This window comes from Ovis aries, chromosome 8, assembly GCF_016772045.2.
Source record: "Ovis aries strain OAR_USU_Benz2616 breed Rambouillet chromosome 8, ARS-UI_Ramb_v3.0, whole genome shotgun sequence".
NCBI classification, from domain to species: domain Eukaryota; kingdom Metazoa; phylum Chordata; class Mammalia; order Artiodactyla; family Bovidae; genus Ovis; species Ovis aries.
Window position 1 is genome coordinate 30,125,566 of NC_056061.1, and position 27,257 is coordinate 30,152,822.

At 38.8% G+C, this 27,257-nt stretch overlaps 1 protein-coding gene across 8 annotated transcripts in view; it reads left to right on the top strand.

Moving 5' to 3' along the window:
• PDSS2 (decaprenyl diphosphate synthase subunit 2) overlaps positions 1-27,257 on the top strand; it is a 311,640-nt gene that overhangs the window by 213,792 nt on the left and 70,591 nt on the right. For all 8 annotated transcript variants that reach the window (XM_060419521.1, XM_060419518.1, XM_060419519.1 and 5 more), the window contains 3 exons: positions 106-279; positions 1,555-1,686; positions 26,200-26,232. In XM_060419521.1, coding sequence (XP_060275504.1) covers positions 106-279; positions 1,555-1,686; positions 26,200-26,232 — 339 coding nt within the window. The remainder of the gene's footprint in view (positions 1-105; positions 280-1,554; positions 1,687-26,199; positions 26,233-27,257) is intronic.

Here is a 27,257-nt window from a genome sequence, read left to right on the forward strand (position 1 = left end):
CTAGGGACGTCCCAATAGTTCATTTCTTAACACTTGTTCTTCAAAAACCGAAACAAATTACTCCTAAAATCTTTTTAATCTTGGCTTTTGTTGCATTTTTTTTAGGAAAATCGTATCACAGATGATATTGGAATATCGACTTGGAAGAAGCAGACTTTTCTCTCCCATGGTGCTTTACTAGCAAAAAGCTGCCAAGCTGCAATGGAATTAGCAAAGCATGATGCTGAGGTTCAGGATATGGCATTTCAGTATGGGAAGCACATGGCTATGAGTCATAAGGTATTTGCACACCCTTTCTGTTTTCTCAGTATTTAAATAGCTAAAATGATACACAAGAAGCCTTTTACCATTTAATAAACTGCTTTTATATATCAGAAACTGTTTATTGAGTACATAAAATTTATTGTTCATGGTGATTATTATGTAATATAAACAGTATGATTAGTGAGTACTGCTTAATTTTGATAGAAAGCTAGAGCTTACTTAAGCCATATTTGTGATGTTTGTCTTTTCTTATCACCTGAAAGGTTCTTGAAAGAATTATTGCAAATTATTAAATAACATGTAATGTTGCTAGTAACAAAATGCAAGAATATTTGGGTTTTTGTTACAGTTTCCATATAGTTCCTATGTAAAACATATTGTGGAAAGTTAATGAAATTTAGAAATATATGGAGTAAAATTGAAAGCTTTAATTCCAATAACTGAAATATAAAATGTCTTAAGGGAGGGAGGTTGAAGAGAGAGGAGATATATGTATATTTGTGCCTGATTCACATTGTGCAGCAGAAACCACACACCGTAAAGCTATCCTCCAATTAAAAATAAATTTTTAAAAAATGTCTCAAGATTAGCTGTTATATTGTTATGTCTGCTGCTGCTGCTAAGTCGCTTCAGTCGCGTCCGACTCTGTGCGACCCCAGAGACTGCAGCCCACTAGGCTCCCCCGTCCCTGGGATCCTCCAGGCAAGAACACTGGAGTGGGTTGCCATATCTGTCTCCAATGCATGAAAGTGAAAAATGAAAATGAAGTTGCTCAGTCGTGTCCGACTCTGCGACCTCATGGACTGCAGCCTACCAGGATCCTCCACCCATGGGATTTTCCAGACGAGTACTGGAGTGGGATGCCATCGCCTTCTCCGTTGTAATGTCTATGTATATGTTATTTTAAATTCCATTTAGTATGTATTTCTTAGATGTTGCTTAAATAGCTCATAAGAAGGGGGAAATATGTAATATTTCCAGATGAGTTTTTATGTACTTTATTAAATCATTGATTAGTTTATTAACATATTAATATAATTTCTAAGTCCTTAGGTTAAACTTAAAAAGGAAAATAAATTTAAATAAAAAAGGGATATGTTAGGGAAAAACTATTAAAAAATTTTTTAAGATTATTGTTAATCATATGATGTTCTTTTGCTTATTACGGTACATCTAAAAACTGTTCCTTAAGCTTTATTTTTCACTCTATAACTGGTGCTTTCTGAATATGATTGAAACATGCCATTGTATATGCATTTACTGATTTAACTCTTTGACTACTCTTTCTAGATAAATTCGGATCTCCAGCCTTTTATTAAAGAAAAAACCAGTGACTCCTTGAGTTTTAATCTAAACTCAGCTCCTGTAGTCTTACACCAGGAGTTTCTTGGAAGAGATTTGTGGATAAAGCAGATCGGAGAGGTAAAATGAAATTGCTCTTATTTTAGATACCAATAGTATTTAGTTAATTTTAAAACATAACTCATATTTTATGATGATCTAAGAGCAATAGTCATATAGAGCATATAGATCAGTCATATAAGAGCTTATCATGTAACAGGTAAAATTCTTACTTTATAATCCACAATTTTTGAGAGTTAAATGTTAGTTAAAAGTTAGAGACTACAATACTGTATTTTCTTGTTATTTGAGTTTATAGAATACTGTAATACAAAACTAGTGCCTGTGGTGAATGCTAATTAATTCAGATGATTTTTTTTCCTAAAGGCTTTCAAAAATTGGGCTATGGTAATAGCACCACCCTTTAACTGACGGCAATTTCCCATCTGTAGACTCTAGCACAAGCTGCAGAATTCCAGGAGCTCCGTCTGTCAGCTCATTGGGTTATTTTAAAACAAACTTGGACCCTGAATACTTAAGTTCTGAGGCATTATCAAAAAAGAAAGAAAAAAAGTATAGTTAAGTAGGAGGAGTTAAGGAACTTGAATTGGGTACATTTTCTACTTTTCTGTGGGAGAGAGACGGTATGGAAGATGAGAGGAAAACTTTTGAATTTTTTTAAATCCAGAAAGTCTGGATTAAAAAGTTCTTGGACTTTTATCCAGAGCTTCATGGAATTTATTTAACTTGGTGGTTCTAATTGACTGGGTTAATCTGAGATACAACCTGGGGAACGAGGCACAGTTGGGGTGGAGATAGATAACATACATAAAGCAGAGAGACCAGAGATACCTGCTTTTGGAAAATTAAGATTTTCCCTCTCCCACCTCTCCTCCATAATAGATGTCAAAATGCCAACAGCCAGCTTAAAATTCCTCATGTTCACCAGGTAGAAAATGAGAGGATTCCTTTCTGGAGAAACTGTCAAACTCAGAGGAAAAGCCCTGCAGATGTGGACATTTGGGGCTCCCTCAGTAAACAGGCCGTGTCCCTAGCCAGCTGCTTTACAGTGAGGTCCAACAGTTGACAAGCCTCAGAGTGTCCAAGGGCACAGAAATATCCAACTGAAGTAGAATAGCTAATGAAGGACCCTTGGGCATTTCAGAGTAGCCTCTGCCGGAAAGAATGAGTCAAAAGCTAACTGATTTAAAAAAAAAAAAAAGGAAACAGAGACAGTGCAAGGGAAAAAAAAATTCAAATGTACTGTAATCAATATATTCAGTGAGATAAGATAATAAATCCATGAAATGAGAACACGTGATATGGTGGGCTTCCCTGGTGGCTCAGTGGTAAAGAATCCGGCTGCCAGTGCAGGAGACACAGGTTCAAACCCTGATCCAGGAAGCTCCCACATGCCACAGAGCAACTAAGCCCAGGGCCACAACTATGAGCCTGTGCTCTGGAGCCTGGGAACTGCAATTGCTGCACCCGCATGCCGCCACTACTGAAACCCGTGTGCTCTAGAGCCTGTACGCCACAACAAGAGAAGCCACTGCAGTGAGAAGCCCATGTGTGGCAGCTTGAGCATGGCCCCCGCTTGCTGCAACTAGAGAAAAGCCTTCACAGCAATGAAGACACGGCCCAGCCAAAAATAAATAAATAAATAAATTCATTTAAAATGAAAGGAACAGGTGATACGTAAAATGGGACAATTCAAAAATAAGAAATCAGAATTATAAAGCATAAAAATATGAAAGTAGATTTTTTTAAAAAAAATCAGTAGAATAAACAAATAAGAAAATCCCCAGAAAACTGACTAAAAAGATAGTAGAAAAATAGAAAAGATAAGAAAATTAGAGGACCAATTGAAAGATGAGTCCCAGAAAGAGAAAACTGAAAATGGAGATGAAAAAATTAACAAAGAATTAAAGAAAAGAAAAATTCTAAGAATTGAGGGACCTGAAGTTGTCTCCAAATTGAAATGTTACTCTAAATTACGAATGTTAAAAGACCGACACCAAGTACTATCATTATCAAATTGTGAAACAGTGGGGATAAAGAAGAGATCCTAATACTTCCAGAAAGAAAAAGAAATACCAATGTACAAAGGATCAAGAGTTAGTATTGTCTTAGTGGTGACACGGAAAGCTTCAAGGCAATGAAGTAATAACTTCAACATTCAGAGAGAAATTGTTTCCAACTTAGAATTTTATGCCAGTCGTACTAGCAAATGTGATATTAAATAAAGACAACTTACAACAGCATTTCAAAAAGCATAGTTTTTTTTAGGGAACTGGTTATATATTCTATCAAGGGAGTAACCAAGCAAGAAAAAGGCATGGAGTTTAGGAACTAGGGCATCAGCCATAGGTGTGAAGTGATAGGAATTCCCAGGACACCGTGAAAGGAAGAGTAATAAACAAGAAAGAAGAACGCCAACAGTAAGAGCACTTACTGTGTGCCACCTACTGTTCTGATGAGAAACCTGAGGCAGAGAGATTAACTTGAGTACAGTCACACAGCACTGGCAAGTGATGGAGCCAGTACGCAGACTCAGGCAGCCTGACTACAGGACCCATATCCTTAAATACAGTAGCATGCTATACTATCTGTCATCCAAGCAAGTCCTCGCTGATAGCTCCGCATCCAAGCCACATTGGAACAAGAGGACAGAGATCTCCAGAAGAAATATCTCTAAGGAAAACATGGAACTGATGATCCCCTAGTGCTTGGCCATATTGAGAATTTAGGAACTATTAATGACAGGAACATGGAAACTAAGTGTAGTAGTTACTACTGTTGCCTGACACATTACCCCAAAACTTAACTGTTTAAAATAACCATTTTAGGGGACTTCCCTGGTAGTCCAGACTCTGAGCTTCCAATGCAGTGGCTGTGGGGTTGATCTCTGGTTAGGGAACTCAGATCCCACATGCTGCATGGCCTGGCCAAAAAAATATAATAATAATAATAACCATTTTATTATGTTCATGGATGAATTTGGACAGTGCACAGAGGGATGACTGCTCCATGATGTCTGGGACCTCAGGTGGAAAGACTCAGAAGCTGGAGGTGATTCAGTGATGCTGGAGACTGGAATCATTTGGAGGCTCTAATCACATCTGGCACTTGGGCTGGGCTGTCAAGAAAACAAGGTTTCTTACCAACTCAAATACTCCTACATGCCCCCCCACCCCCCACCCCCAACTTAGCTTGGCTTCTTACAAAATGGCAGCCTCAGAGTAGTCAGACTACTTACTTGTGTGTCTCATTTTTCCTCTCTTTGGCTATTTCTTCTATCTTCAAGTACTGTTCTTTCTTGATTTTTAAGTTTTAGACATTATCTATTGATCCTATAATGATAACTCAGAACTCCAAACACAGAGTGTTCCTTCCAGCAAACAAGGGAGAGGCTGCATTTTCTTTTATGACCAGCCTCTGGTGTCACCTCTCATTTTCATGGTCTCCTTTGAAAATAATCACAGACCCACCCAGAATCAAGGGGAGGCACCCATGTACCTCATCTATCACTGGTAACAATTTCAATCAGTTTGGGGTCCACTTCTATAAACAGCCACATTAAACATGTGAAATTAAATGAGGCAGTTTTTAGCTATAGTGAAAAAATTTCAATGTATAAGAAAGGAAATGTGATCATAATACTCTACATGGCTTAGAGAATAATATTTATATAGCATAAAAATGTGAATCAGTTCAGTTCAGTTCAGTCGCTCAGTCGTGTCTGACTCTTTGCAACCCCATGAATTGCAGCACGCCAGGCCTCCCTGTCCATCACCATCTCCCGGAGTTCACTCAGACTCACGACCATCGAGTCAGTGATGCCATCCAGCCATCTCATCCTCTGTCATCCCCTTCTCCTCCTGCCCCCAACCCCTCCCAGCATCAGAGTCTTTTCCAATGAATCAACTCTTCACATGAGGTGGCCAGAGTACTGGAGTTTCAGCTTTAGCATCATTCCTTCCAAAGAAATCCCAGGGCTAATCCCCTTCAGAATGGACTGGTTGGATCTCCTTGCAGTCCAAGGGACTCTCAAGAGTCTTCTCCAACACCACAGCTCAAAAGCATCACTTCTTTGGCGCTCAGAATACCAAATACTAATTTAAACCAAAAAACATAATCACTGAGGAGAGGGTAAGGGAAAGGAATGTGTTTGGTCATATAAGAAATGTAGTTATTCCTGTTATCGTAATAGGATCAATAGATAATGTCTAAAACTTAAAAATCAAGAAAGAACAGTACTTGAAGATAGAAGAAATAGCCAAAGAGAGGAAAAATGGGACAGACAAGGTCTGAAGAGTGCTAGGGTATTTTGTTAGAAGCCTTGTGCTATTCGAGTCTTTAATTACTATACATATGTTTGTTTTTATTTTAAAACCTTTAGTTTAAGATTTTATATACTTTGCTATAGTAATTGCACTTCTAATAATGTGTCCCAGGAAAAATATCATAGATGTGGGCCAAGATTTATATATTAAAATATGTAGTAAGATACTAATTATAAAAGGAAGAAAATGAAAATTGATCCACTTGAAAATAGAAAAAAGTTAAATGAAGTATAGTACAAAGAAACATTATACAACTATTGAATATTGTATTACAAGGATTGTATTTGTGTGCTTTTTGACAGCTGAACCAAAAATATATATATACAGATGGCGTTAGTAACTCTAATTGGGTTACATTAGAATACATTGCAGATTTATATAGTTTGGTTGAAAAGATCCAACTAAATATGTTAAATGAAAGCTATGAAGTCTCAGTTGGCTATTCACATATATATATATGAGTAACACAGATAAGAATTTTAAAGAAGCTTCACAGAAAAGGGACATATTTAACTCTTAGTGTCTTTGCAAGCTTACAAAGTTGTAAATATAGACTGTATGAGAGTCCAGGATTTCCTAAACAGCTGGTGAAATATCCCCAAATCATTATCTTAAACTTGATTTTCAGTTCAAAGGCATATCCTTTCCAAATAGCCTATGCCTTAGGCATGAACTCAGGTAACTTCCCTCATAGCTCAGTTGGTAAAGAATCTTCCTGCAATGCAGGAGACCTGGGTTCGATTCCTGGGTCAGGAAGATCCACTGGAGAAGGAAATGGCAACCCATTCCGTATTCTCGCCTGGAGAATCCCATGGACAGAGGTGCCTGGTAGGCTGCAGTCCATGACGTTGCAAGAGTCAGACACAACTTAGCAACTAAACCGCCATCTAGGCATTAACTCTAGTAAATTAACTAGATCTTGTCCAGAGGTCAGTAAACTCTACTGAGATGAAACCCAAGAGCAAACAAGGTTATGTCCATCAACCTAGGTCTCCTGTGATCATCTCTAAATCCTCATCCTTCAGGAAAAACTAGCAGTTTATTCCTCACCTCAGGGCCTTTAGGCCCTTCTTATATCTACATGTCTGAGTCATGAACAGGTCACAGAAGAAAAAAAGATGAATTCATCTGAAGCAAATAAGAAATGTAAGAAGTTAGTTTCTATCATGCAGGGAGCAACATTCTTCAGGTTAAAAAACTCCTTACTTGAGTTTATTTTAATTTTCTAAATTATATTCATGTTTATATAAAGCTGTCTACAATAATGATCTTGGTCTGTGCATATCCCCTAGTCAGAGTTAGGGAACACAATTTGCGTAACACTTGAGAGGGACATTCTATCCTCAATCTCAAGGAGGCTGCTTATTAATCCTGAAATTACTTCTGGTGCTCTCTTTCCAACTTCCTGTGATATTTTTCTCCTCTGCATTTTTACGATACTTTCTTCTCCCAGGTTTTGAATTTTATTATAAGATTCTTAAGGATAATAGTGAATTTACTTTTGAATTACCAATGGTACTTGCATAATGACTCGCTTGGAGTAGTCATCCAATTGTGCGTGCTTGCTAAGTCGCTTCAGTCGTGTCCAACTCTTTGTGCACCACCCTATTGTAGCCCTCCAGACTCCTCTGTCTGTGGGATTCTCCAGGCAAGAATACTGGAGTGGGTTGCCGTGCCCTCCTCCAAGGGATCTTCCAGACCCAGGGATCAAACCCATGTATCTTACGTCTCCTGCACTGGCAGGTGTGTTCTTTACCACTAATGCCACCTGGGAAGCACCAGTCATCCATTAGTATTCGTCAAAAAGTGTGTGTGGTGTAGTCTTCTGGGGACAAAACTGGTGGCAGCTTGTTTTGTTAAATAGAAATAGTCAAGGTGGTATTAATAGAAATGGCCCATAGAGGACCAGGATTTGGTTTGGGCTCTTCTAGCATCTGTTTCCAGAGAAGGCGATGGCACCCCACTCCAGTACTCTTGCCTGGAAAATCCCATGGATGGAGGAGTCTGGTAGGCTGCAGTCCATGGGATCGCGAAGAGTCGGACACGACTGAGCGACTTCACTTTCACTTTTCACTTTCATGCATTGGAGAAGGAAATGGCAACCCACTCCAGTGTTTTTGCCTGGAGAATCTCAGGGACGAGGGAGCCTGGTGGGCTGCCGTCTATGGGGTTGCACAGAGTCGGACACGACTGAAGCGACTTAGCAGCAGCAGACAGCATCTGTTTCAGAGAAGACAATGGCACCCCACTCCAGTACTCTTGCCTGGAAAATCCCATGGACGGAAGAGCCTGGTAGGCTGCAGTCCATGGGGTTGCTAGGAGCCAGACATGACTGAGCAACTTCACTTTCATTTTTCACTTTCCTGCATTGGAGAAGGAAATGGCAACCCACTCTAGTGTTCTTGGCTGGAGAATCCCAGGGACGGGGGAGCCTGGTGGGCTGCCATCTATGGGGTCGCACGGAGTCAGACACGACTGAAGTGACTTAGCAGCCACAGCATCTGTTTACCTTAATCACTTTCTTTAACATCTTTTTTATTTTTTTGTAAAATGATGGCATCGAACTAGATCATTTCTAAGGTCCCTTTCAGCTCTCAAATCCAAGAAATTTCTTTTTAAAAAACTCTTAAACAGGAAATGCATTGTAAGAAAAAATATTTATCTATATTAGATAAGTTCTACCTTTGACACCTTTGAGAAATAGAAACATCTTGCTCCCAGTGATGAAAGACAATTATGATTTCTTATTGTCACATATAAAATTATTTCCCTGCTCTGGTCAGGTAGGTTTGAGTCCCATTTGTCTTTTCAATTTCCTGCTTAGGGAGAGTGAGAATTAATGACTAGACAAGGAAGGGAAGAGGGGATTACATACCCTTAGTGCACATTCAACATCACTGCAAAGCCAAGAAGCAGAGCACCTCTGAGATTTTTCATATCACTCTGTCCAACTTCCCCCTCCTCCCCAAGTCTTAAGATTGGACGGCACTCTTCCATTGCACCCACAGTACACACACTACGCACTTCTATAAGAGGCAGTTTAGAGCCCCAAACCAGATCAGAAACAGCTGAAAGATATTTGGTGAGCAATGTCTCCATACTAAATTCTACAGATCCCTCCCTACCTTAATTTTAAATTTAAATTTGTAGCTGCTGAAAAATAATGATCAGGTAGAAATACTGATAGTGAATGGGTGATTCACCCTAGGGAAGTGAAGTCATTACTCAGCTATCATTTTGATTCCTAATAAAAGAAAGTTAGAATCTTTCAGAGAACCACAGAGCTCTGACTCTCTCAGGGAGTCCAGGGGCTATTGCAGGTCAGCATGCTTTATTTTTAATGATCCTTCTAGTTTCCTGCTGCCATTACAATAAGAAATAAGAATTATGATAATTTTTTTTCTTGGCTATGACTGAAAGTACTGAAATGTCACTTAGGCTTGTGACTTTCTGACACTGTCATAGCCATCCACAAAATACCTTAAGTGAATACATACTAACACTACTAAACTAGCTATCACTTGTCCCTAGCTATTGTACTTTTTATTCAAAAAATAAAACATTAAAAAAATTGCTAGAAAAGGCTGGTATGCACAAACATAACACGTGTATATTCTTAAACAAAAGAGAAGGTACACATTCAGAGAGTCCTCATTAATGCCATATGATATTTTTCTAATTATTTATGTTATTTTTTAGTAGTTTCAAAAGGAATAATACTGACAACATCCTCTACCATGTAGAGTATAGGCATTTGAAAGGAGACCACAAAGACTATGAAATGGCTCTAACTATCTCCTAAATTAAAATACTTCTTAAGGAAACAAAGTGCTTGAATATAGGAGATACAGCAGTAAGTTGTCTGAAGGTTGTCTGTGGCCTTGTTAAGAGAAACACAAATGTAAGGAATACTGTAATTGATGCCATTTGGGCAGCTCAGAGGAAAGAGAGTTTGAATCTGATTGAAAATGTCAAGAAAGGGTTTGTAAAGTAAGTGATATCTGAGATAGTCCTTGAAGAAAAACTTAACAATGAAGATGGGAGTGAGGGCTTCCTATACAACAGAAGCCATGAAGAAGAACAGTTGCAGATGGGCAAGTGTGCCGTGTATTCAAAGGGAAAAAAAATTATAATTTGGATGGAAGACAAAAAAACATAGGGCAGTATGGAGACAGATGGAGAATTGCCAAAATAGTACATAATGACTATGCTTAAAGACTCTGGTTCAAACAGAAACATGTATAGCAATAGTCAAAAAATGGAAGTGACTCAGTGCCCATCAAATGATGAATGTATCCATGCAATGGATTATTATCTGGCCATTAAAAGGAATGTAGTATTGATACTTATTCCACCATGACAGAAATGTTCTAGAACTGGATAGTGGTAATGGTTGCACAACATTGTGAATGTCCTAAATGTCCCTGAGTAAAATGGTGAGTTTTTCATGATGTGACTTTTGCCCCAACTGAAAAAATAAGACTTGGATGTTTGTAGAAAATGAACTTGATTCAGAAGTCATGGAGCAGAAACTGAAAGTTTTTGAGCCAGGTAATGTCAAGGTTTGAAATGTGTTTTAGAGAAGTGTATCTAACTACATTATGTAGAATCAGAAGAGCAAGAAGATACTATAGATACTGTAGTCAGAGTTGTGGGGAATCTGTTAATAAGTGCAAGGGAAAAGTCCTAATCAGAGTGTTGGCAATGAAAATGGAAAAGTAAGGAGGTTAGTTATAAAATTCACTTTAGAGAGGAAATATATTAGACCTGAAAACTGATATGACAGGAAGAAGCTGGTAGATGTATACTAGTGAGTGGTGTTCAGAGGCCAAAACCAGGATATAGAACTTGGATAACAGGAAGAATTGTGCTATTAATACAAATAGGGAACTTAAGTAGGAACATGGGTATAGGTTTGGTTTTTGACATGGTGAGCTTAGAGTACACCATCAGGGTTGGTGACCATCACCTTGGGACCTGGCCATCACCTTGGGACATAGCTACTGGAGGAAGCAACTCAGTTCTGTCAGCCTCATTTCCTTGCTCATGGCCTTTGTGAGATCCAGGTAGATTTTTTTTCTGTTAGTCAAACTGTAATTTTATATTTCACATCTCCTGGATTCAAGCATGGTAAGAAAAATGGCTTAAAAGCGATAACAGGACTTCTGAACAAAGAGAGATTTATGATGTAGGTAATAAAAGCCTCTGCTCTTTTTTCATGGGATACCATGTGTTGTGTCACTTCAGTCGGGTCTGACTCTTTGCAACCCTGCAGACTGTGGCTTATCACAATTCTCTGTCCATGGGATTCTCCAGGCAAGAATACTGGAGTGGGTTGTTATGACCTCCTCCAGAGGATCTTCCCAACCCAGGAATCGAACCCTGTGTCTGTTATGTCAACCTGCGTCTGTTATGTCTATCTGCATTGGCAAGCAGGTTCTTTAACTAGCACCACCTGGGAAGCCCTAATGGGGTACCATAGCCTTCCTCATCTGTGTATTTCTTCCTCTTACACTGAAGAGGAAGGAAGAGAATACAAGAAAGTTAATTCCATGGACATTCACATTTGCCTCCAAAAAATAGCTTTCCCTGGAGAGAGATGGTAAAATCAGGTACCTACGCAGTCCAGTTCTGAAGGGTGTTCACTTCCTTGCAGATGCCTTCTGTGCTTTCTTATTATTAATATTAGGTAAGAATGGTCAAGATAGCAAAGGGAAGGGCTGCCCTGTTCCTTTTTATTCTGACACCTTCCAGCTCCTTAACTGGATTGCTTCCCCTCCCAAACCAAACTCAGCTAGCTGGCTGCTTCAGCATGGGGGCTCACAGCTCTAGTAGATGTCTGATTTGTTACCTTTTGAAATCCTCATACACTGTACCCAAACCATTCTGGGATGAGATATCCTTCCTCCCTTCCTCTGTCCACCAATAGATCTTATATATACATACTAAATTATACATCTTCATACCAATGCAAATGCAAAGTGAACTTGTTTTCAGTAAGACCTGAAATTCCTTTTCTCTAAAGGAGTCAGTAATATTTCTGGCAGTACCAAAGCAGACCTTTAAAATATCATTATTATCTTTTTTATTTTTGCAGCCACCAATGTAATCTTTTATTCAAACAAGAATCATTAGTGAATAATTGGTTAAAACAATTGGATGAATAGTTAGTAAGGGAATCAAATAGTCACAGGGACTCAAAGCACCCTTACAGATTACTTATTGAAGACAGAGGGGAGAAGTGAACAGACTTAGTCTCCCCAATAATAAGACGGCTGATACTGCATGACTCCGAGTGTAATGGATAAGTGTACAACATCATCTGTGGAGCTGTCTTTCAAAAATATCTTCACCTAAATCTAATCATGTGAAAACAAGTCCAGGATAAGGGATATTCTGCAGGGCAACTAACATGGATTCCTTTTTAAAGTGACATATTATAAAAGACAGAAAAGGTGGTGTGGAGACTGTTGTAGATGAGAAGAGATTAAAAAGCTGTGACATCCAAAGGGAATGTATGATTTTTAATTTGATCTTGGATTGGGATAAACATACCTCTAAAGGACTCCACTGGTTGGACTTGAAATTTTGAATATGGACATTATATTAAATATAATAAATGTTAAAATTATTAGATGTGGTCACAGGTTTGTAATTGTGTAGGAGAAAACGTTGTTCTTATGAGATAAATGCTGAGGGACATATTTAGAAATAAGACATCGTTATGTCTATAACTTAATCCCGTATAGTGAGCAAATGATCATTTAGAGAGAAAACAAAGACGACAGTATATTAGCAACTAACCAGTCAAGTTGGAGAGCAAATGGGTGTCCTTTATGTCCTTTCAACTAAAAAATTTTTAAAGAAAGTTAGTTTTTCTTGACAGTTTAAGATGAGAATCTTATTTTTTTAATTGTTATTCTAAAACTTAACTGGTAGCATTGGGGAAGAATAACATAATAAATAGAGGTGATCCATCTCTAGCAATTTCTGCACTCCCTGCTGTGGAATATTATTTTTCTGCTTTTAGAAAAAGGTTTTTCCATATCCAGTTTTCAAGTCCAGATAATAGTAGTTAGAAACTGGAAGCAGTTCATTTATGTCATCCAATCCTTCTTTGTTACCTGACTTATAAAAAAGCATTTGTTTCTTAAAGTAAAAGACCGCATTGTACATCCATTACTTACCAACAGGGAATCTATCTGCCTTTGCTCTGCAGAGGCTGGTATATAAACGTTTTGGAATTAATCCCTCTGTGCATCCTCTCAATCAGAGCACTGGCTTTGTTTTCTCTGGTGTGGAATATTGTTTTGCAGCGCTCACTGTCGCTGTCAGAGGAGGCCTTCCATGTCATGAGCACTGGCGCACAACTTGTCTGTTTTCACTTTTTTTTTTTTTAATGATAAAACAAGGTTCAATCCACACATTTTCTGTGAACTGCTAAAGACCAGGAAAAATTACTTTCTTTTCTCATGACCTGGATTGACAAGAAGCACACCTACAGGAGCCAAAGGATGAGTGAATCCCTTTTAAAGACACAAGTAATGAAGCCCTCGGGGAATTGGCGTGCGGAGCAGAACTTACAGTGGCTTCTGGAGATGAACAGTGTGGCAGGAAGAGGTTCAGGACAGCCGGCTGTTGAAATACAGTCTGCATTTATTTTATATCAGCCTATTTGGGGCCCCAGTGAGAAAGTTATTTTAATATCTTGCTCTGCTAGAAATATACATGGTAAGTGGCAGATGTCAAAAAAGGGGGGGATAAAGTTACAGCACTCCATTCTCCTTGAGACTCACAGAGTTTATATAGTTGCAGTCTGTTTAGCCTTTGAAATAAACCCTGATGCATACAGAAGCAGGATGATAGGCATAGTCCACATCAGTGACCCCCAAATGACTCAGAATTCAGGGCTAGGGTATTAAGGACCTACATTTTCAACAGGCTGCCCAGGGGATTCTGATACAGCCAGGCAAGTACTTGGGAACACCTGGTCTGACCCAGTATGCTTATTTTACAAATAAGAAAATGAAGATCCATGTAAAAATTTAAAATTTCTTGAGGTGTTATCCTATTATGGACTTGAAACTGTATTTCCTGGCTCCCAGCATATCCATTTCCCAGGAGGTCACAGTGCCTCTTAAAGTGGTTACAGTTAAGAGCTTAGGCCACCAGTTTCCCTCCACAGACAGGGCCTACTTACCACCTGAGGTTTGGAGGTGCACATTTGAAATCTGAGGTCTCATGACCTCCATTTAGGCTCTTTTCTTTTCAGTCACTGTTATCAAGGTTGAGACTCTTAATTACTCTAAACCACTGTATCTATGAGAAGCTTGGTAGATTATTTTTCTCTGTTCTTTTGTTGAGTTTCACAAATTTCTTGAATTTATTTTTTATAGATTCCCATCTTCAGCTTACTTCTAAATAGAAGTTGAGTAATAAAATCAAATAGGAGTAAAAATTATTTTTCAGACACCAGATATTGACTCCCCATTAACTGAATACTGACTGAATCTAAACACCCAGCTTTCCTAGAACTAGGAATGATATGAACTTTGCTCTGTAAGTCTCCTGAATAAACAGTACATAACCAGCACTTATTAAGAAAAAGCATTTATCCATTTATTCACTCTTTCACCAGATACTGACCATCTCCTATCCATAGATCTAGACATGGACTACAGTTATGATCAGGAGCGAAAATGTCTATATTCTCATGGAGCTTAAGTTCTAGAGGGAGATTGTATGTGAAAACAAGATTATACAACCCGCTAGAGGGAGAGATATTTATTTGTTCTGTTCCTTGCTGTGTCTCCAGTGGCAGAGCAATATCTAACACCCATCAGGTACACAGTGGACAAGTATGGAACAAATGAGCACTGTCAGATGAAACAGAAATTGGCCCTTCTGAAATTAACTGTTTTATAAGCAGAAACAGTTGGTAACATTCAATAAGAAATGTCATTTTTTCTAATTTGCTTTATTTTATAAGCTCTAAAAGCTTCTTGTGAAAAAAAAATTTTATATCAGAGTGTACTTTCAGGTGTGTGTCTGGCATACATGGATATTAACTCACATAGCAGCTGAAAATATATACCTATAAAGATCTAATTATTTATAGTATTTTATTTTATAAAATAAATGATACTAAGCAAAAGCAGTCAAGGATGAAATGGGCTTCACAAGACTGGAATGTTTGTTGTGACAAAATAAAAAGGACATTCAGGTGAGCAGCATATCAACAGTTAGTTTGTTCAGGCTGTATTGGCTGTGGCTGTCACTGTATGTAGGGTTCTAGTCTCTCAGCTTTCAAAACATTTAAGAGCTGATGTTAAACAAATAGGGATTTACATACATGGTGTTTCTTTGCCATCATCCCCAGCAAAGGATATCTCCACCATGTAAAAGGTGGTGGCCAAGCTAGGAATACAAAATAAAATGAGAAGATTTGAAAATAGCTGTGATTCTATTAAAAAAGGGAAAAAAAGGGTGGGGTTTAGCTTCCCCAGTGGCTCAGCAGTAAAGAATCTGCCTGCAACACAAGAGCCTCAGGAGGAACGGGTTTTATCCCTGGATCAGGAAGATACCCCTGGACAAGGGCATGGCAGCCCACTCCAGTGTTCCTGCCTGGAGAATCCCATGAACAGAGGAGCCCAGCGGGCTAGAGTCCTTAAGGCTGCAGAGAGTTGGACACCACTGAAGCGACTTAGCTGGTAGGATGGAGGTAGGGGAACTTAGCATGCATGTGATTCTATAAAAATGTTGACTCTTGTACACTTGAAACTAAAATAATATTGTAAATCAATTCTTCAATTTAAAAAAAAAAGGAAAATATCTTGTGACTGATTTAAGCACAAGTACTTCAAAATAATAGAATTCTTTAAGATGATTAGTTTATAAGCAAGGTATGTGATGAGACTACTCTAGATGTCTTTATCTGTAAGTGCATTATAGTCACTGTTACTATATGAAGAAACTGATTTTTTTTTTCTGAGACTATTGGGGAAATGGCTCAGCACCTCCAAAAGGAAAAGCCCGCCTCCATCATTGTAAATTTTAGTTTCTCTGCACTTTACCCTGCAACATTAAGAAAGGTACTCAACTTTCTAACTTTCAACAGATACCACTTTAAACACTTCTCACATGTCCTTTATGTTAAACACTGTAAGATGAGAATGTTGAAAGTGCTAGAATGAAGAGGAGGTAGGTAGAACAGAAACACAACTAAAATTAGTGAGGAAATGGCTGACACATTACAGAAATGAGTCGTGTGATAGTATAATTCCGTAGGGCTCCCAGTTTGTGCATCATTGGAAAAGTGCTGTGCCTGAGAAACCCATGCAAGAGACAGCCCTTGCCTGAGAAACCCAGCAAAAGACAGGGGAAAGGACAAACAAATGAAAAGGTAGAAAACTGGTGACCACAGAATCAGCCTCGTGTCAGATATCCCCTAAGCCAAAATGAATTTAAGAGACAGGTGAGAATCTGAGAACTTGAAGACTAAGCATACTGTGAAATGCTGCTGCTGAAGTTTTGGTCACAAGCCATGGATTATTCATGAGATCAGAGCCAGTTCATATTTGCATGATATCAAAGTGAGTAGCCAGGTCATGAGTGCACCATGTGGATGTTCTCGGGCTCCACACCACGCCTGCAGAAGTTACAGTGTTGGGAGAGAGATTTCAGTGTAGACAGAATTGTTTTAACTTGGGGAAAAGACAAGTCTGTCCCTGGACAGTAGATATAAAATACCTGAGGAGAGAGAAGAATGAGCCTCATTTTAAAATATCTGGGGGGAGAGGGAAAGATGGCGGAGGAATAGGACGGGAAGATCACGTTCTCCCTCACAAATTCCTCAAAAGAACATTTCAACGCCGAGCAAACTCCACAAAACAACTTCTGTAGGCTGGCAGAGGACATCAGGCAACCAGAAAAGCAGACCATTGTCTTCAAAAACAGGTAGGAAAAAATATAAAAGACGAAAAAGGAGACAAAGGAGGTGGGGAGGGAGCTCCGTCCCGAGAAGGGAAGCCCGTCCCAGGAAGGGAATTTTAAGAAGAGAGGTTTCCAAACACCAGGAAACACTCTCCCTGCCGAGTCTGTGGCGAGCCTTGGAAACACAGAGGGCAACATAATAGGAAGGAAAAATAGATAAATAATTAAAACCAAGAGATTACAAGCCCACCAGTAACTCCCCCAGCGGAAAAGCAGCACAGACGCCTGCATCCGCCATTGGGAAGTGGGGGCAGGGCAGGGACGCGCGGGAGGCGCGGGCTGCAGAGCTTTGCAGGAATCGGGCAGGAACGCCCCACCCGCAACCAGAACGATCTAACTTGGGCTAGCAAACCAGACTGTGGGATAGCTACCACGCGAAAAGCTCGAACATAAGACACCGCCAGGACTGAGCACAGAACAAAGGACGGAGCGGAAAAAGCCGGCTGCAGACCATTCCCCGCCGGGGACAGGCAGCCAGAGCCGTAAGGACTGGAAAGGGGCAATTGCAGACCCGGAGAGACTTTACTTACCTAACTGCAAGCAGGCTCCTTTGCTAAGACTTCTGGGGGTGCTGGACAGTCACAGTCTGCTTCACGGGGTGCGCCAGCGGTCCACCCAGAGAGCTGAGCGGCAGCGGCGGAAAAGGTGACAAGCCGCGGCGATCGCGCTCGCCAAACTCCTGAGCTACTCGGACCTGGGAAGGGCACAAAGCGCAGTCCCAGCCGCATTTGCGCCTCTGAGGGCTGCCTGAGGGCCGAACCTGAGCGGCTTGGACCGGGAAAGTGCACGCAGCCTAGGGCCGGCCCCAGACGGCTCCCGGCTGAGCATCGTAGAGCCGGAGCGGTTTGTGCGCCGCGAGAAAGGACAGGTCAAGCGGGGCAGAGATACTGTGTACACACGACAGTGCTATTTGTTTGCAGCATCCCCCCTCCCCACAGCGCGACTGAACTAGTGAGCCTAAAAACCAGCAAACAGAAGAAGTTAAACAGAGGGAACCACCTTGGAAGTGAGCCCACACGGCCCATAACATCAGAGAAGAGCCAGATATATTTTTAATTTTTTAATATTTTTAAAATCATTCTTTTTTTTTGCTTTTTGCTTTTTTTTTTTCCTTTTTTTTTCCGAGCTTTTTTTTAATTGTTAAGTCTTCTATTTCTCCTCTAATTTTTATTTCTATAACCTAGTATTATTATTTTTTAAAAAAAAAAGACTTTTTTTTTTTTAAGGCAAACACCATATATACTCTTTGGATGGTTGTTGGTGTTTTGTTTTGTTTTGTTTTTTGTTTGTTTGTTTTTAAATAATTCTTTTTTTTTCTTTCTTCCTTTTTCCTTCTGCTTTTCTTTAATATTGTATCTTTGAAAATACAACCTCTACTCCAGATTTTTAATCTTTGCTCTTAGGTTTTTGTTGTCAATTTTGTACATTTTAAAACCCAAACTTCACTATCCAAGTTTACCTGAGAGCGAGATTACTGGCTTGACCACTCTCTCCTCCTCTGGACTCTCCTTTTTCTCCACCAGGTGGCCTCTGTCTCTTTTCTCCCCCATCTCTTCTCTATCCAACTCTGTGAATCTCTGTGTGTTCCAGATGGTAGAGAACACCTAAGGAACTGGTTACTGGCAGGATTTGTCTCTCTCCTACTCATTCCTCTCTTTTATCCTCCTGGTCACCTCTGTCTACTTCCTCCCTCTCCTCTTCCCCGTATAACTCTGTAAATACCTCTGAGCGGTCCAGACTATAGAGCGCACATAAGGAAGTGACTACTGGCTAGCTTGCTCTCTCCTCTCTTGATCTCACCGCATCTCATTCCAGTTACCTCTAACTACCCCCTCCATCTTCTCTTCTCCTTGTAACTCAGTGAACCTCTCTGAGTGTCCTTCAATGTGGAGAAACTTTTCATCTTTAACCTAGATGTTTTATCATCGGTGCTGTATAGATGGAGAAGTCTAGAGGCTACTGTAAAAATAAAACTGAAAACCAGAAGCAGGAAGCTTAAACCCAAAGCCTGAAAACATTAGAGAACTCTTGAATTCAGGGAACATTAAGCAATAGGAGCTCATCAAATGCCTTCATACCTACACTGAAACCAAGCTCCACCCAAGGACCAACAAGTTCCAAAACAAGACATACCACCCAAATTCTCCAGCAACACAGGAACACTCCCCTGAGCCTCAATATACAGGCAGCTCAAAATTATCCCAAAACCTTTGATGTCTCATAACCCATTACGGGTCACTCCACTGCACTCCAGAGAGAAGAAACCCAGCTCCACCCACCAAAACTCCAACACAAGCCTCCCTAACCAGGAAACCTTGACAAGCCACTGATAGAACCCCACCCAAAGTGAGGAAGCTCCATAATAAAGAGAACTCCACAAATTATCAGAATATAAAAAGGCCACCCCAAACGCAGCAATATAACCAAGATGAAGAGACAGAGGAATACTCAGCAGGTAAAGGAACAGGAAAGTTGCCCACCAAACCAAACAAAAGAGGAAGAAGTAGGGAATCTACCTGAGAAGGAATTCCGAATATTGATAGTGAAAATGATCCAAAATCTTGAAATCAAAATGGAAACACAGATAAATAGCCTAGAGACAAGGATTGAGAAGATGCAAGAAAGGTTTAACAAGGACCTAGAAGAAATAAAAAGAGTCAAAATATAATGAATAACACAATAAATGAGATCAGAAACTCTCTGGAGGCAACAAATAGTAGAATAACGGAGGCAGAAGATAGGATTAGTGAAATAGAAGATAGAATGGTAGAAATAAATGAATCAGAGAGGAAGCAAGAAAAACGAATTAAAAGAAAACGAGGACAATCTCAGAGACCTCCAGGACAATATGAAACGCTCCAACATTCGAATTATAGGAGTCCCAGAAGAAGAAGACAGAAAGAAAGACCATGAGAAAATCCTTGAGGAGATAATAGTTGAAAACTTCCCTAAAATGGGGAAGGAAATAATCACCCAAGTCCAAGAAACACAGAGAGTCCCAAATAGGATAAACCCAAGGCGAAACACCCCAAGACACATATTAATCAAATTAACAAAGATCAAACACAAAGAACAAATATTAAAAGCAGCAAGGGAAAAACAACAAATAACACACAAGGGGATTCCCATAAGGATAACAGCTGATCTGTCAATAGAAACTCTTCAGGCCAGGAGGGAATGGCAAGACATACTTAAAGTGATGAAAGACAATAACCTACAGCCCAGATTACTGTACCCAGCAAGGATCTCATTCAAATACGAAGGAGAAATCAAAAGCTTTACAGACAAGCAAAAGCTGAGAGAATTCAGCACCACCAAACCAGCTCTCCAACAAATTCTAAAGGATATCCTCTAGACAGGAAACACGAAAGGGTGTATAAACCCGAACCCAAAACAATAAAGTAAATGGCAACGGGATCATACTTATCAATAATTACCTTAAACGTAAATGGGTTGAACTCCCCAACCAAAAGACAAAGACTGGCCGAATGGATACAAAAACAAGACCCCTCTATATGCTGCTTTCAAGAGACCCACCTCAAAACAAGGGACACATACAGACTGAAAGTGAAGGGCTGGAAAAAGATATACCACGCGAATAGAGACCAAAAGAAAGCAGGAGTGGCAATACTCATATCCGATAAAATAGACTTTAAAACAAAGGCTGTGAAAAGAGACAAAGAAGGCCACTACATAATGATCAAAGGAACAATCCAAGAAGAAGATATAACAATTATAAATATATATGCACCCAATATAGGAGCACCACAATATGTAAGACAAATGCTAACAAGTATGAAAGGGGAAATCAACAATAACACAATAATAGTGGGAGACTTTAATACCCCACTCACACCTATGGACAGATCAACTAAACAGAAAATTAACAAAGAAACGCAAACGTTAAATGATACATTAGATCAGTTAGACCTAATTGATATCTATAGGACATTTCACCCCAAAACAACGAATTTCACCTTTTTTTCAAGTGCTCATGGAACCTTCTCCAGGATAGACCACATCCTGGGCCATAAATCTAAACTTGATAAATTCAAAAAAATCGAAATCATTCCAAGCATCTTTTCCGACCATAATGCATTAAGATTAGATCTCAATTACAGGAGAAAAACTATTAAAAATTCCAACATATGGAGGTTGAACAACACACTTCTGAATAACCAACAAATCACAGAAGAAATCAAAAAAGAAATCAAAGTATGCATAGAAACTAATGAAAATGAAAACACAACAACCCAAAACCTGTGGGACACTATAAAAGCAGTGCTAAGAGGAAAGTTCATAGCAATACAGGCATACCTCAAGAAACAAGAAAAAGTCAAATAAATAACCTAACTCTACAACTAAATCAACTAGAAAAGGAAGAGTTGGAGAACCCCAGAGTTAGTAGAAGGAAAGAAATCTTAAAAATTAGGGCAGAAATAAATGCAAAAGAAACAAAAGAGACCATAGCAAAAATCAACAAAGCCAAAAGCTGGTTCTTTGAAAGGATAAATAAAATTGACAAACCATTAGCCAGACTCATCAAGAAGCAAAGAGAGAAAAATCAAATCAATAAAATTAGAAATGAAAATGGAGAGATCACAACAGACAACACAGAAATACAAAGGATCATAAGAGACTACTATCAGCAGTTGTATGCCAATAAAATGGACAACGTGGAAGAAATGGACAAATTCTTAGAAAAGTACAATTTTCCAAAACTGAACCAGGAAGAAATAGAAAATCTTAACAGACCCATCACAAGCACGGAAATTGATACTGTAATCAGAAATCTTCCAGCAAACAAAAGCCCAGGTCCAGATGGCTTCACAGCTGAATTCTACCAAAAATTTCGAGAAGAGCTAACACCTATCCTACTCAAACTCTTCCAGAAAATTGCAGAGGAAGGTAAACTTCCAAACTCATTCTATGAGGCCACCATCACCCTAATACCAAAACCTGACAAAGATGTCACAAAAAAGAAAACTACAGGCCAATATCTCTGATGAACATAGATGCAAAAATCCTCAACAAAATACTAGCAATCAGAATCCAACAACACATTAAAAAGATCATACACCATGACCAAGTGGGCTTTATCCCAGGGATGCAAGGATTCTTCAATATCCGCAAATCAATCAATGTAATTCACCACATTAACAAATTGAAAAATAAAAACCATATGATTATCTCAATAGATGCAGAGAAGGCCTTTGACAAAATTCAACATCCATTTATGATAAAAACTCTCCAGAAAGCAGGAATAGAAGGAACATACCTCAACATAATCAAAGCTATCTATGACAAACCCACAGCAAACATTATCCTCAATGGTGAAAAATTGAAAGCATTTCCCTAAAGTCAGGAACAAGACAAGGGTGTCCACTTTCACCGCTACTATTCAACATAGTTCTGGAAGTTTTGGCCACAGCAATCAGAGCAGAAAAAGAAATAAAAGGAATCCAAATTGGAAAAGAAGAAGTAAAACTCTCACTGTTTGCAGATGACATGATCCTCTACATGGAAAACCCTAAAGACTCCACCAGAAAATTACTAGAGCTAATCAATGAATATAGTAAAGTTGCAGGATATAAAATCAACACACAGAAATCCCTTGCATTCCTATACACGAATAATGAGAAAGTAGAAAAAGAATTTAAGGAAACAATTCCATTCACCATTGCAATGAAAAGAATAAAATACTTAGGAATATATCTACCTAAAGAAACTAAAGACCTATATATAGAAAACTATAAAACACTGATGAAAGAAATCAAAGAGGACACTAATAGATGGAGAAATATACCATGTTCATGGATTGGAAGAATCAATATAGTGAAAATGAGTATACTACCCAAAGCAATTTACAAATTCAATGCAATCCCTGTCAAGCTACCAGCCACATTTTTCACAGAACTAGAACAAATCATTTCAAGATTTGTATGGAAATACAAAAAACCTCGAATAGCCAAAGCAATCTTGAGAAAGAAGAATGGAACTGGAGGAATCAACTTGCCTGACTTCAGGCTCTACTACAAAGCCACAGTCATCAAGACAGTATGGTACTGGCACAAAGACAGACATATAGATCAATGGAACAAAATAGAAAGCCCAGAGATAAATCCACACACATATGGACACCTTATCTTTGACAAAGGAGGCAAGAATATACAATGGAGTAAAGACAATCTCTTTAACAAGTGGTGCTGGGAAAACTGGTCAACCACTTGTAAAAGAATGAAACTAGATCACTTTCTAACACCGCACACAAAAATAAACTCAAAATGGATTAAAGATCTAAATGTAAGATCAGAAACTATAAAACTCCTAGAGGAGAACATAGGCAAAACACTCTCCGACATAAATCACAGCAGGATCCTCTATGATCCACCTCCCAGAATTCTGGAAATAAAAGCAAAAATAAACAAATGGGATCTAATTAAAATTAAAAGCTTCTGCACAACAAAGGAAACTATAAGCAAGGTGAAAAGACAGCCTTCTGAATGGGAGAAAATAATAGCAAATGAAGCAACTGACAAACAACTCATCTCAAAAATATACAAGCAACTTCTGCAGCTCAATTCCAGAAAAATAAACGACCCAATCAAAAAATGGGCCAAAGAACTAAATAGACATTTCTCCAAAGAAGACATACGGATGGCTAACAAACACATGAAAAGATGCTCAACATCACTCATTATTAGAGAAATGCAAATCAAAACCACAATGAGGTACCACTTCACACCAGTCAGAATGGCTGCGATCCAAAAATCTGCAAGCAATAAATGCTGGAGAGGGTGTGGAGAAAAGGGAACCCTCCTACACTGTTGGTGGGAATGCAAACTAGTACAGCCACTATGGAGAACGGTGTGGAGATTCCTTAAAAAATTGCAAATAGAACTACCTTATGACCCAGCAATCCCACTTCTGGGCATACACACCGAGGAAACCAGAACTGAAAGAGACACATGTACCCCAATGTTCATCGCAGCACTGTTTATAATAGCCAGGACATGGAAACAACCTAGATGTCCATCAGCAGATGAATGGATAAGAAAGCTGTGGTACATATACACAATGGAGTATTACTCAGCCGTTAAAAAGAATTCATTTGAATCAGTTCTGATGAGATGGATGAAACTGGAGCCGATTATACAGAGTGAAGTAAGCCAGAAAGAAAAACACCAATACAGTATACTAACACATATATATGGAATTTAGGAAGATGGCAATGACGACCCTGTATGCAAGACAGGGAAAGAGACACAGATGTGTATAGCGGACTTTTGGACTCAGAGGGAGAGGGAGAGGGTGGGATGATTTGGGAGAATGACATTCTAACATGTATACTATCATGTGAACTGAATCGCCAGTCTATGTCTGACGCAGGATGCAGCATGCTTGGGGCTGGTGCATGGGGATGACCCAGAAAGTTGTTATGGGGAGGGAGGTGGGAGGGGGGTTCATGTTTGGGAATGCATGTAAGAATTAAAGATTTTAAAATTTAAAAAATAAAAAACTAAAAATAGTAAAAAAATAAAAAAATAAAAAAATAAAAAAATAAAATATCTGCAAGAACCGACTCTTATTCCTGCTGGTATATTACATCTCAGGACTAAATTCAAACCCTTCTTAGTTCACTGAAAATCTTAGATCCCAAAAATATCTTTGAGGAACAGATTGAAAACCACAAATTCTGTTTTTACAGTACATAGGTTGCAGAGGCCTTTTGTTTCATTGAAATCTTGCAAGTCCCGGTTTCAGCTAACTCATTTGTGATGGTGTCAAAAGCTATACATGAGCAGTATCTTATTAGAAGTTGCTTTTTATGAAAATAAGAAAAACAAAATTAGGCCTCTTAGGATAAATTTTTTTAAGATTATAAAGAAGCAAAAAGATTTTAAACTAATGTTATAAAGATCTCATTTTCTCTCATGAAAGTAATCTGCCCACATTTAGTGTCATTATCTGTATAGTGTCATTTTGGACTCAGAAACAAAATGGTCTCAAGACCTAACCTATTTGTCAGTTGAAGGGCTCTCGTTCTGTGCAGAGGTGGCAGGAGTTTTGTTCTCAAGTCCACAGAAGATGAGCTAACCTACCAGCAAAGACTAACACGTTGGTTGTCTCTATCATGTTCAGATTTGATAAATAATGCTTTTGAGTATATGTTTTAATTTCAAATTGTTTTTCAATAACTAAAAATATTAAAATTTGACCTTATATAGGATGTCTCCTCACCTCCAGCTTTCTTCCCTCTCCTCATCCCTGGTGATGGCGGGATGGAGGTGGGGGTCTTTTGCACAAGACAACATATTAAAAATTATGCCAAAGGGAGTGGGAAAAAAATGAACCCACAGATTATTTACTAATTGTACAGAAGGAAATAGGTCATTACAGTGAAACCATCTGATAGTCACCACTTAAACCCAGTGATCAAATTTATAGCATTACCGAGATATAGGAGAGCCTGACATTTGGTGCTTCCTGAATTGATGCAGTTGAAGTATATAATATTCCATAGAAGATATTCTTGCAAAAAATGTTTAACCTAAATCTAAGCAAGCTTATTCAGACCCAACTTTCAGTTTGTAAGCAAAAAGGAACAAGTTAAATGACACAATGAAAAAGTGATAATAATAAAAGACATTTTATATGACAGCTGCCCTGGTCTCCTCAAAAAGTCAGTTATTTCCATGAAAAAAGTTAATGATTTTTATTTTCATTTCTTAAAAAACGGGGAAGGGCTAGTCTAGATTTAAAAGGCAAAACAGAGATAAAAGCCAAATGCAATGTGTGAATCTTGATTAATTCTAGTTTGAGAAGAAAAGCTAAAATAAAATATATTATTGGGACAACTAGAGAAATGTGAATATGGATTGTATATCAGATGGTATGGCATTATTGTTAGTTTTTTTTTTTTTAATTTGAAAGTGATCATGTATGAGTTGTCCTGTGTTTATGAGATATTTGCTGAAGCATGAAGGAATGAGGAGTCATGGTGTCTGCCGCTATCAAACCTAGAGTATATAAGTGTGCTCATGGTACTGATCTTTCAACTCTTCAATACATTTGAGAGTTCTGTATATATGTATATACATACATACACGTGTATGTTTCACTACATACTATGTAAAGATAGAAGAGGAAGTGGAGAGGGGGAAGAAAGTTGGCTTATTCTTTGAGAAGCAAAAGTTATAGAAATACTAATTGACTTTTAAAGAACTAATTGATTTTCCCCTCTTTTCTATTTTAGGCTCAAGAGAAAGGAAGATTAGACTATGCTAAGGTAGGTAGATTTTGTACATTTTACACAATTTTATACATTTCTATTTGCTATTTGGTTTTATTTATATTTGAAAAGTAAAAAGAAAAGCATCACATTCAAAACTAAGGGACCTTCCCTGTGAAGTAACAGGCATTAACAGGTGAAATAGGATTCATTTAATGGTAAGTTTATTTATTGAATGCCTACTTCTTTCCAGACACTGTGTTAGGCGTCAGGAATAGGAGAGTAAACCAGATCAGTTCTTTCATTCATGACATTTACAAGCTAGTTGAGGAGGTAATTAATAAACAACTAAATGGATTATAATATAATGGCAACTGGTGGTAAGTGTCCTGAGGGAAAATTAACCAAGTTAACCAAAACTAACCATTGCTGTAAAGATGTCTTTGGACTATGGAAAAGAGCTTTTAGCATCATCAGGTAATACCTGGGAAGCACCATACAGGGCAGATTTGGATTCCTAGAGGCAGTAGTTTTCACATAACCTGTGGAGCTTTTGAAATATACATGCCTGGATTACCACAGCATCATACCTCTTTCACCAACATCAGAATTCCCTGGTAGGCAGAGCTGGCCAGGGACAGGATGGAAGGGTTTGAGAAAAGGCTCCACAGATCATTTTGACACATAGCCTTATTCAAAAACTGCTGTGGGATTTTGGATTTCAGTGCACCTGTGCAAGCCTTTGAACAGACTTGGGTTTTCTCCTGAGGAACAAATGGAGTATTTTCGCAGGTGTGTGGGATGTATACAGCTGCTTAACTAAAGGAACATGCTAACCATCTGGTTTTTATAACAGTCAAGAATAGCCAGAGTGTGCGCACACCTGTACTCCAAAGACAAGGAGGAAGAAATGGGACCTGTGAGAGCTCTGCTTGCACTGGGACAGCTGGCATCCCCCCAGTGGTCTCTCCAGGGCTGATCCAGAACCTTGTGCTCTCTCGGCAGCCCTGAAGTGCACACCCATGGTTCCATGCCTTTTCTTTGCCTGAAGTGCGGTTGTTTCCTTCTCTGTCTCACAAACG